The sequence below is a fragment of the Mus caroli genome, chromosome 9 (assembly GCF_900094665.2).
Source record: "Mus caroli chromosome 9, CAROLI_EIJ_v1.1, whole genome shotgun sequence".
NCBI classification, from domain to species: domain Eukaryota; kingdom Metazoa; phylum Chordata; class Mammalia; order Rodentia; family Muridae; genus Mus; species Mus caroli.
Window position 1 is genome coordinate 65,098,098 of NC_034578.1, and position 11,558 is coordinate 65,109,655.

At 41.3% G+C, this 11,558-nt stretch overlaps 1 protein-coding gene across 3 annotated transcripts in view; it reads left to right on the forward strand.

Annotated features, from left to right (window-relative positions):
- Vps13c (vacuolar protein sorting 13 homolog C) overlaps positions 1–11,558 on the forward strand; it is a 158,024-nt gene that overhangs the window by 40,996 nt on the left and 105,470 nt on the right. For all 3 annotated transcript variants that reach the window (XM_029482031.1, XM_021171411.2, XM_029482032.1), the window contains 6 exons: positions 595–722; positions 2,713–2,819; positions 3,831–4,002; positions 5,690–5,752; positions 9,467–9,593; positions 10,076–10,170. In XM_029482031.1, coding sequence (XP_029337891.1) covers positions 595–722; positions 2,713–2,819; positions 3,831–4,002; positions 5,690–5,752; positions 9,467–9,593; positions 10,076–10,170 — 692 coding nt within the window. The remainder of the gene's footprint in view (positions 1–594; positions 723–2,712; positions 2,820–3,830; positions 4,003–5,689; positions 5,753–9,466; positions 9,594–10,075; positions 10,171–11,558) is intronic.

Sequence of the window (11,558 nt, forward strand, 5' to 3'; positions counted from 1 at the left end):
CAACCATAAAAACACATACACACATGGAGACACAGCACACACAGGACAGCCATAAAAACACATACACACCCAGAGACACAGCACACACAGGACAGTCATAAAAACACACACACCCAGAGACACAGCACACACAGGACAGCCATAAAAACACAGAACTGGAAACTGTAATTTATAATCAAAAGACCAGTCAAGTAAAAAATGCCCAGAAAAAGCATAATGAGACAAAAATAAACTTCTGAAAATGCTATACAGTTAGTGTTGTGTTGGCCCTATTACTGGGCATGGGGCCTGCCTTTAAGTGTTGTTGTACACCCAGTGAGACTCCCTCGGAGTAGCTTCTTGGTTAGGGGTGGGAGCTCATGTCCACTTTCCCCTCTCAGTACTGGGACCCTGTCTGGCTTGAACCTGTGCAGGTCCTGTGCGTGCTGTCTTTATTTATGTGAGGCCTTGCATATTTCTTGATAGTGATTTTATTACATATTCATAGCATCATTTACCTTTTTACTTTCAATGTATAATAGTCTCATAATTATTTATAGTTGTTCATAGTTATGTGCATGTAAGCCTATCTTCCATCTTCCCACATGCTCCCAGTTTTCCAGCCAATATCAGCCTCTGCAAAACTCTACATGAATCCTGGTGCAGAATCAGAGCTCAAAACCCCCAAACTCGATGGGAATGTAGAAGTGCAGAATATTGCCATTGAGCTGACGAAGCCTCAGGTAAGGCTCCTGTGGGCAGCTCTGGTGTAATCAGCCCTGCATCCTGATCTCTCTTGTGCTTGTCATTAGTTGTTGTCTATGGTGTGGTGGTTCCTTTGTTTCATTCTGTTGACGTTTGATGGAAAAAAAAAAAAAAAGGAAAGATTAAAAAAAGAGATTTCAGACAAATAGTTTCCATTAATCTTATATTTTCCCCCAAACTATACTTGATCTTATTAAACTGTACTGAATGGTGTTATTCCCTTTGAAATCATAATTGTAGGGGAATTACAGTGTGCTTTTCTTCTCTCATTATGTTTTCTTCTCATCTTTTAGCAGTGTGTGTGTGTGTGTGTGTATGCATGTGTGTGGGGGGGTCAGAGGACAACCTGAAGGATTCAGTTATCTCCCTCCACCTTGTAGGCTTTTGGGATTGAACTCAGGCTGTCGAACTTGGTACAAGCCCTGAGCTACTTTTCCAATTTTTAACAACTTTATTTATTTGTACTTATATATAGTGTGTGAGCCTCTGTGAATGCATGGGCACGCATGCTTGCAGGAGCCTAAGAAGATGAGGTGAGGGTATGAGATCCCAGGAACTGAAGTTCTTGGGGGTTGTGAGCTGCCACATGGTGCTGGAATCAAACCCAGGTCCTTTGCATCAGCAGCCCCTGCTCCTAACCACTGAGCCATCTCTCCAACCCTATCACCTCCGTTTTTAATAGCAAACACTCAAGTACCATTCCTTTAATTTTTTAGAGCAACTGTTTTTCCTCTCTTTGTTTTCCAAGTGTGGCCATATGCACAGAGGCTTTAGATAGCAGAGCTGGAGACCTGAGCTGAGAGGATGAGACCTGGGCTTTTAGTTTAGAGTTGTCTAATAAAGAGTGTGAAAGGCCTTTACCATTGTAGATTTTCTAGTAGCTACATCACCAAATAGGAAAGTATCTGCTCTTCTGTTTAGTCTTGCTTGGTCTGGAACTCACTATATTGCTCAGGATGGGTTTGAACTTGCTGCAATCCTCCTGTCTCAGCTTTCTGAGTGCTAGGTCTATAGATGTGTACTACCATGCCTAGCTCAAAACAAACCTTAATAATCTATTTTACTTAACATAATGTTTCTACAATGTTATTTATTTATTTATTTATTTATTTATTTATTTATTTATTTATTTTGGGTTTTTCGAGACAGGGTTTCTCTGTATAGTCCTGGCTGTCCTGGAGCTCACTCTGTAGACCAGGCTGGCCTCGAACTCAGAAATTCGCCTGCCTCTGCCTCCTGAGTGCTGGGATTAAAGGCGTGGGCCACCACACCCGCCTACAATGTTATTTTTGACATTGTGAATATAAGGTGTAACTAGTATTTTGTATCCTTTCTCCCTTATATCTTTGATATCGGTGATAGAGTTTATTGTTGCAGTTTAGGCTGCATACATTTGTCTCATAACCTTTAGATAGAATTACATTAAGGAGGATTAAAAGGAAGCCAGCCCTTTGTCTAGCAGAGCCTGTGATTGTTATCTTCCTCTCCTTGTGTGTTTCTCTTTATTTGAACTGTTTGTCAGGCCTGTACAACACAAAGTTGTGTTGGTAGTAAAGTGGCTGCTTCAATAGCTTCAGCTTGCTTAGTTAGGCCTCAGTTTTCTGTAGCAGTTTGGGAATTAGCTACTGTAGCTGTGGCAAAAAAAATGAGGGTGCAGAAGAAAAGCAGGCAGACTCAGAAACACAAATACAATCGACAGTGGGAGACATACCATTTTATTATTTTCAAGATACATATTTTTTTTCCACTTTAGAATTTGAAAAAAGGATGTGTATTACTGGTTGTGTGAACGTTTAAAAAGAACTTAAAGTATCTTGCTGTAATTGGTAATGTCATGTTTAATCAGGTATAGTTAGTATATTTTTGAATTATCAGAGATTTTTGGAGTCCTCTAGAAAAAGAGAATCAACTCTAATTTTTATTTATATGTTCACTGTAACAAACCTAATTTTGTTCTTGTCTCAATAGTATTTAAGCATGATTGACTTTTTGGAGTCACTGGATTATATGGTTAGAAATGCACCATACAGGAAGTACAAACCTTGCTTGCCACTTCACACCAACTGTCGGCAATGGTAAGTTAGAACCACTACACCCTCTTTTGTATGCAGATGCGCTTGCCTGTGTGAGTATGTATGGAGAGTGGAGATGGATGTTGGCTGTCTCCCCTGATAGCTTCTATCATCCCTGTTTTCTGAGACAAAGTCTCTCATTGACCCTGGCCACTTCCCATCACCCCAGCACTGGGGCTGCAGCTGTGGCCCAGGGAGCCCTAAGTTTACATGCATTCTGGGGACGCGCCTCAGGTTCTTGTGTCGAACACTTGAGCACAGAGTCATCGCCTTCCTTTTGTTCTTTGTTTCCAAGAGATGAATAATCATATAGTCAGGGCCTTCAGAGTTAAGAAAGGTTTAAGGTCTTATTGTTCAGACACTTCCAAAACAATAAGAAAAGAGAGATCTTTTCTGTCTGCGCTGGTTTCCCCACCCTCACTAATGCCTCATTTGATATTCTGCTTCTGAGCTCCTGAACTTCTGAACTCCTTAGCAGTCAAGATATGTTTTTAAAAGTCTTGTCAGTTTTCCACATGGACTCGAGGTTATAAGAACACAGCCTGTAGCCATATTTCACTTAGCAGTGGAGGGGTGTGTGTGTGTGTGTGTGTGTGTGTGTGTGTGTGTGTGTGTGTGTGAAATGCATGTCAGGATCGTGTGGGTATCATGCGGTGGGAACTAAAATAGCCATGCCATCACGAGATAATATAACTCAGTGCAGCCATTGTGCTGGATGTGGGCTGCCACTTAAGAAGAAGTTGCTGTTAAGCACATGACTGCTGTTTTCCACATGCAACACTTTGTGCTGTTGTGGTTTTGCTTCAGAGATCCTCCTCCTGGAGTGTTCCTTTGCTTACTCTCTTTAGGCCAGGGAGTTGTACTGGCGGCTCGCAGTGTTACTGTTGGAGTTACTGTAGATGGTAAACAACAACAACAACAACAACGAAATCAATGGTTCGGTATCTCTGAGAAGTCTAAACTGTTTTCTTGCATTTTTATATTCACATGTACATTAACAAAATCTGACTTCAGGTGGAAATATGCTATTGATTCTGTTCTTGAAGTTCATATAAGAAGATATACTCAGCCATGGTCATGGAGTAACATAAAAAACCACAGGCAGTTACTCAAGAGTTACAAAATGGCCTATAAAACCAAGTTAACACAAGCCAAAGTCTCAGAAGAGATACAGAAACAAATACAGGTATGGTTTGCATATGTTACTACTGCTAACTTCTCATCACCCTTTAATATCCTGTCTCTCACTCTGTAGCTCTGGCTGTCCTGGAACTCACTATGCACACCAGGCTGACCTCGAACTCACAGAGATCCGCCTGCTTCTGCCTCCCAAGTGCTGGGATCAAAGGTGTGCGCCACTACACGCAGCTCCTTTAGCATTCTTATATATCTGGTTGGAATAGGAATATAATATGACAACAGACTCATACATGAGAAAATAAGAGTGTCCTTCCTTCTTTTTCATGTCTTTTTATTAACCAACAATCCCTTTTCCCTAGCATAATGTCAAATATCATAAAACTACTCCAGGCTATTTGAGAAAATATGTCTGCTTTTCCTAGTACTCTTTAGAAAATGGACATTAGTTTATTTGTTAGATCTTATTTGCTCATAAAAATTTGCACACTTATACAAATCTCCATTTTAGAGCTTAAAATATTGTTTATAAACACAACAAATATAAACCCTTTTTCCCTGAGAAAGGCTGGGAGTCTCACTTACTGAATACAGAATTTGTTTAATAATATGTGGTGGCCATGGCTGCCATTCAGTCACTATGTCCAGGATATAAGACTGGGCTGGACACCTGTGGTTTGGAACCAGTGTGATACAGGAAGGGCGTAAGTGTCAGGACTCAGTTTTTGGTGTTTACCAGGGGTTCTGTCAGAGACATATAGACATGGGTTTTTCAGCTGCTCAAGTTTCTTCTCAGGAATAAAGTGAAGACAACGCCTGTCCTATAGTCCTGACAGCTGTATGAACAAATTCACGAGGGTTCAGGTCATCTGATTAATGTTACAATCTCAGTTTCTCCTGTAGTCTACTTGGTGACTTGAGTAATTTACATTCTTTTTTTTTAAAGTAATTAATGATATAATATCTATAAAATAATACAGAAGAGGGGAGAGTAAGAACTAAGGATCACAAGAAAATAGCTGAAGCTGCTCTCCAGTTTTTATTCTACTTTAAATTTTATGCCTTTAAGATTATGTGTTTCTCTGTGTGTTTGTACAAATGCGTACAGGTACTGGAGGAGGCCAGAAGGGGGCATCAGATGCCCTTGAGCTGGATTTATAGGCGGCTGGGAGCTGCCAGATTTAGGTGCTGGGGACTGAACTCCAGTCTTTGCAGGGAATCTACTGCTGTTTTCCAGCACTTCTTTAGCTCTGCACACTCTCTCCTTTTTTTTATTTTAAATCTTACATGGAATTATTTTATTCAATAAAGAGTTCTTAAAATAACCAGTTTCTAAGTTGTGTAGATATATTTATATTGTGTGGATATTACTATGAGCAAAGGTATTTTTTTTTTTTTATGTTAAGTTTCTACCATGTTCTTTTTTTTTTCTTTTTATATTTTTTTATTACGTATTTTCCTCAATTACATTTCCAATGCTATCCCAAAAGTCCCCCATACCCTCCCCCCCACTTCCCTACCCACCCATTGTACACTCTCTCCTTAAACAAACAAACCAACAAAAAACAACTTTAAAAAGATGTATTTATGTCCATAGAGCAGTGGCTGCGAGCAGTGACAGTAATCTGTGTCCACTGCTTCCTTAGTACACTGCCAGGGGTGGTACTGCCTAGATGACCGTATCAGTCATAGGGTATAGTTTTTATATAATCCTCTTTTTTTCTTTTGTTTTGCAGGACTTGGAGAAGAGTCTAGATGTTTTTAACATAATTTTAGTGAGACAACAAGCACAAGTTGAGGTAATCATTTTGCCTAACTGACTTTATTCTTTATTCATCAAGTTAATGCCACTTCTTTAAGCCCGGGATGAAGAAATCCGAGTCTTATGCAAAGTTGCTAAGATTTACCCAAATGAGAATAGGGATGGGTCCTTATTGTTTCATTTTGTGTCTAGGGAAAACTAACTGGAAAAAAGCTGTTAACATGAGAAGGAAGAGCTTTAAAACTATGTAATCAAAACTTTGTAACATAGTTAAGTCTAAGTTCCTCGTCATTCTAGCAGAACTGTCAGTTAACCTTCGGCATCAGGCACATGCTATTCCTTAATGAATTTCTGTCATTCTTGATTCTGGTTACGTGTGTGGACTTGAGGGTCAGATGGTCCAAGTTTTGCAGACTTTTGGTTTTATGACTTGGCACCAGCTATTTATTCTCTTTGTGCTTTGGTTTTCTCCTTTATATAATGTAACCTGTATCTTGTGTTTATTGTGGGGGAATATGTGATAAATCATTTAAAACACTTTGTTGTGGGCCTGGCCCTTAGGAATGACTATGTAAGTGATTTTTTTCATCTTTCTCTTTATCATTTGTTTTAGCATATGGAAGAGAGCAAAATAAAGAAATCCCTTCCAAAGGAACAGAAGGAATTAAACATGAACAGCAGGGATAGAGAGGGCTTCGGCTAGGCAGTGATAATCACTGGAATTGCAGGTTTAACCAGGAGGGCAGAGAAAGCTTCACTCAGAAGGATTGGACCCAAGGAGGTTGAGAGAGACACCAGAAAGATGTGCGAGGGCAGAGCTGACTCAGGAGGAAGGAATGGACCAGTTGAAGGCTTTTGGCCTGGGGAGGGTGGCAGCCACTGTGATTTACAGGAAGTGGCAGGGTGGAGTGGAAGTGGGGCTGCTGGGAGTCGGGGAGGTCACCAGGCTGGTGTGGGATCTTAGAAGCAGCTGTGGATTTTGGCTTGAATTGGCAAGTCGTTAATATTGAATTTGAGAAACAGGATGTTATAATTGGGGATGCTTTAGTACTTCTCGCTGCTTTGCAAACAGCTCTAGGAGAGAATAGAAGGATCCTAAAAGAGAGGCCAATTACTACTGAGCTATCAGATGAGGGGTGGCAGGGCAGTGAGTAGGTATTTAATCTCACTCAGGGGTTTCTACTCCACCTTTGATCATTCAGTTCCCAGATAAAAGACACACAACCTTTATATTTATAATAAACCTTAATCAGTATTAGAGTGGGGCAGATACCTGCCCTATGTGCTATAATGTCTACATTCTTACCAATAACCCTGAGATACGACTTGCCATTTTCTGCATGGGCCACTCTTATTCCAGTTGGCTAGTCTGCAAGGCCAGTACTTACAGTCCCTTACCCCATGGCATCTTCTCTTCTCTCCTTCTACTTTCCCCTTCTTCTTGGTTCCTACCTCAGTTAGCAAGCCTGGGAACTGAAACCCCACCTACCTCTCTTCTGCCCAGCTTTAGGCTGTCACCATCTTTATTCAACCAATAGTTGTACCTTAAGGAGCAAGGTATGCATGGCAGTCAAGCCTTTGGGGGAGGGGGAGGTGGTATTTAGCATTATAATACCTAGCAAAAAGACCAAACCTCAACAGGGGAAGAGCTTGGTTTCAGTGGAGGGGATGGAATGTGCCAGAGTCTAGTTGTTTGAAGGCAGAACCCATATTACCTGATACAGACTAGAGATAAGAGAGTTAAAAAACCTTGGGTTATTTTGGTATTGACCATTCAGAGGCTGACTCTCCTGGGGATCCATCCCATATACAATCACCAAACCCAGACACTGTTGTGGATGCCAACAAGTGCTTGCTGACAGGAGCCTGATATAGCTCTCTCCTGAGAGGCTCTGCCAGTGCCTGACAAATACAGAAGTGGATGCTCACTGCCACCCATTGGACTGAGTGAGCATAGGGTCCCCAATGAAAGAGCTAGAGAAAGGCCTAAGGAGGTGAAGGGGTTTGCAGCCCCATAGGAGGAACAACAATATAAACTAACCAGTACCCCCAGAGCTCCCAGGGACTAAGACACCAACCAAAAAGCACACATGGTAAGACTCATGGCTCCAGCTGCAGAGGATGGCCTAGTTGGACATCAGTGGGGGGAGAGGCCCTTTGAAGGCCTCTATGCCCCAGAGTTGGGGAATGCCAGGGCCAGGAAGAAGGAGTGGGTGGGTTGGTGAGCAGGGAGAGGGGGGAGGAAATAGGGGGAGGGTGTTTTTCGGAGGGGAAACCAGGAAAGGTTTGAATTGTAAATAAAGAAAATCTCCAATAATAATAAAAAAAAGTATAGATCTGTCATCAAACAAATGGGGACGACTGGGTGGAACAGCCTGGGTGCAAGGTGAGTAGATACAGCAGTGTGAAATCAGATTCAGAGGTGCTGCATGTATCAATTCAGGACGGCTTAGAAGTGCGAGACTGGATAGTCACCTAAGGAGTGAGGGAAGAGACCATAAGCCTTCTGATGTCCTGCTTAGAGAGGTGCGAAACAACTCAGCAGTGACCATGGGTGTTGCTGAGTTGAAGGAGGGAAGTTTTATTAACACAGCTCCAAATTCAGGCAGAAAAGGGCTTCTAGGCAGAGAACACTCTGACCCCTTATGGCTACCTGCGATAGACACGCCTGAGGGGCAGCTGAGCTGACTCAGAGATGTAAGCCGACACGTGTGGGTGTGGAATGCTTTCACATAATATTTCTTCCTCCTCTTCTCTTTGAATGACTGATGTCTGTCTCTTTTTCTCTGTCTATACACAAGCACATACATGTAAACATCTATGTAAAATAAATACTCAGAGTGTATATATGTACATATATGTTAATGCTAGAATGAAAATACCACATTTAATATACCTTGATATCTTTTCCTGTCTATTTCATATCTCTTAACTCTTGAGTGCTCGCACTCATGGGTGACTTAGGACAAACACTGGGCATTTTCTCTGTGCTTAGCCTTATGTTCGGCCATCAAACGTCCTCTTTCATTTTAGAACTTACTTGTTTCCTTTAACTTCTCTTTTGGATTGTTTTACTTTTTATTATGGGATACTTAAATATGTTAATGATTTACTATCCCTTGAAAATTCTCTTTAAAGTGAATTTGAAGATTGTTGAAGATCAGAGAATGATGGTAGCGTCTAAATCACGTACTCTTCTTTTTCCATACTTGGTTTCCGGTTTCTGAAGAAGTAGGCTAGGAGGAGTGGGAGGAGGAGGAGGAGGAGAGGGAGGAGGAGGAGGAGGAGGGGTGGGAAGCACCTTAGGCTGTATCTGAAGCAAGAGGTGAGGCGGGCTTTGAGGACTCTTTCTGTCACTCTCTCTCCGTCCCACCACGAACAGCTTAGCAAACCTGTAATGTGTGTGAATTCTGAAACATGCTTCTTAGAATAATACATTTCAGATGCAGAAGCATCTTCATCATAAGAATTGTTCTCAATTACAAACCCCTGATTCCAGTGCCTCCTTAAGTACCTGCACATTACAGTACACAGAGAAATTCCCCCACAGTCTCAGTTATAGCTCGACAGTGTGCCTTCTTTAAATTCTATTAGTAGGTGTAGGAAGTGGGTTATCTGTAGGCCATCCTATGAGGCTCATTTCAGAAGGAAATGATTGGCCTCCATCAAAGCATTCGACAGAACCGACCATGCATAGACTTAACAGTGAACAGTGTTTCTTCTGAATTAATCTTCAGTTTTCATTTTTCAGGTCATTCATTCTGGGCAGAAGTTAAGGAAAAAGTCTGCGGAGGCAGGAGAGAAACGTGGCTGGTTTAGTGGGTTCTGGGGCAAGAAGGAATCTAAGAAGAGAGATGAGGAGTCCTCAGTCCCTGAGAGTAAGTCTCAGTGCAGGAGTCATTGACCCGATGAGGGAAATCCGTGCAGATTCCGCCCCACACAGCCAGCACAGGCATCGGTGAACGATGCAACAGACTGCATAATTGCTTGTGTATCTACCTGGAGAAAAACTTCAAATTTATTGAAAAATGGCTTGTGAGAAATTTAACGTGTCTGATGCTTCGAGGTCTCAGCGTCCAGTGCTCCTTGTTGTTAAGCTTTAGGTGGATTTTAACGACAAGTTCAGTTTTGAAAATTTTAGGGAATTTAAAAATATGTATATCTGAGAACTGAATTTCCCTAACAGCGAGTGTCTTTTTGCAGTTTCTTAGCACCAACAGTTTCTTTTAACTGAGCCAAAGTGGTGTCTGAGGGAATTAGGTGGCTGGGTTTGCTTTAGCATTTCTATCTGTAGAACTTTAAAAACATTATCTGTAAAACCGAAGCCATTCATTTCCTGAGTGACTGTCTTGTCGCACAGCCATCGATGACCTTATGACTCCAGAGGAAAAAGACAAGCTCTTCACTGCCATTGGGTACAGTGAGAACGCCTACAACTTGGCTTTGCCCAAGCAGGTAGGTGTCAGATGTCTTCACATGCGTTTAGATTCACTTGCTGGATTATCTTGGGTTGGGTTAAATTAGTGGTCCAACTAATTGAGTAGCTCCTGTACTATGTTGTCCTCAGTGTCATTGCCATATGCTGTTCTGGGACCTTACCAGTCAAAATTCCTCAACGGTAGGACTGCCTGACTGAGTGAGTGAGAGAGAACCTGATAGAGGTTCTTGTTAGAGTGTGCCGTTAAATCGTCAAAACACTTTTATTGTGACATTTAACTCATAGCGAGAGGGAGCAAATCAAAAACGGCCTGCTTATTCGATAGGCTGAAAGGTCACTGGCTGCAGCGACTTCCGGTGTCATGGTTTAGAATATTGCGACCATCCTAGACTCTCCCACACCTCCCCTCCTTTCTATCCAGAGATAACCCGTGTCCTGACTATTCCCACAAGCATTTGTTCATTTCCTTTTGTGTTTTGCTATAGACACCATGGTTTGTTCTGCATTTGTCTTTCTGTAAATGGAGGCACAACGCATGTTTTTCTCTCATCTTGCTTTGCTGTTGGAGTCATCTCTATTGTTGTACCTAATATATTTTGCTCATTTTCATTGCTGTGTAGGATTCTATTTATTGAAAACACCCAAACTTGCTTACTTATGCTTTTGTTAAAAAGCACTTGGGTTGTCTTTATTTCTATTTCACTTTCTTTTTTAACTTGTGTTTTCACTTCCACTGAGTCAGTTGCTAGGAGTGAGATTGTTGGGTGACAGGGCAGATGTATGTATAACTTAAAAGAAACAGAAGTTCCTTAAACATCACTCACTGTGATGGCCATTCTTTATGTCTATTTTTAGCCATTCTAAGAGGGCAGTGCGCTGCTGCCTTACTGTCTTTTTAACTTGTATTCTCCAATATTAATATTGACCATGTTTCCAAGGCTTGTTGGCCATCCTGGCTCATTTGTAAGTGCCCAGTTTAAGTTGGGTAAGGTTTGTCCTTCCATTGTTGTCTATGGATTTACTTACAGCTCATGTCCTGTCTTTTGTATTTGTGTATAGCTTTTAGTCAGGTTGTGCTCTCAGTAAAACATGTTGTCATAGTGATGTTAGAGGTTACACTGACTCTGGAGATGATTTGGGGGCGATGGGAAATGTCAGCGAGTCGAGTATTGTGTGTGCTCATTGCTCTCTCTCTCTCTCTCTCTGACCTTTGCCCATATTTCCCTTCTCTTGAATGATGTCTGTAGTTTTCTTCCCTCTAATGAAGAGCAGCTTGTGATATTTTCCTGATTGTCTTACGGATACTCCCCTACCTTGTGTTTAGAATTCTAGCTTGTTCAATTCTTTTTTTTTTTTTTTTTTTTTTTTTTTTTTTTTTTTTTTTTTTTTTTTTTTTTTTTTTTTT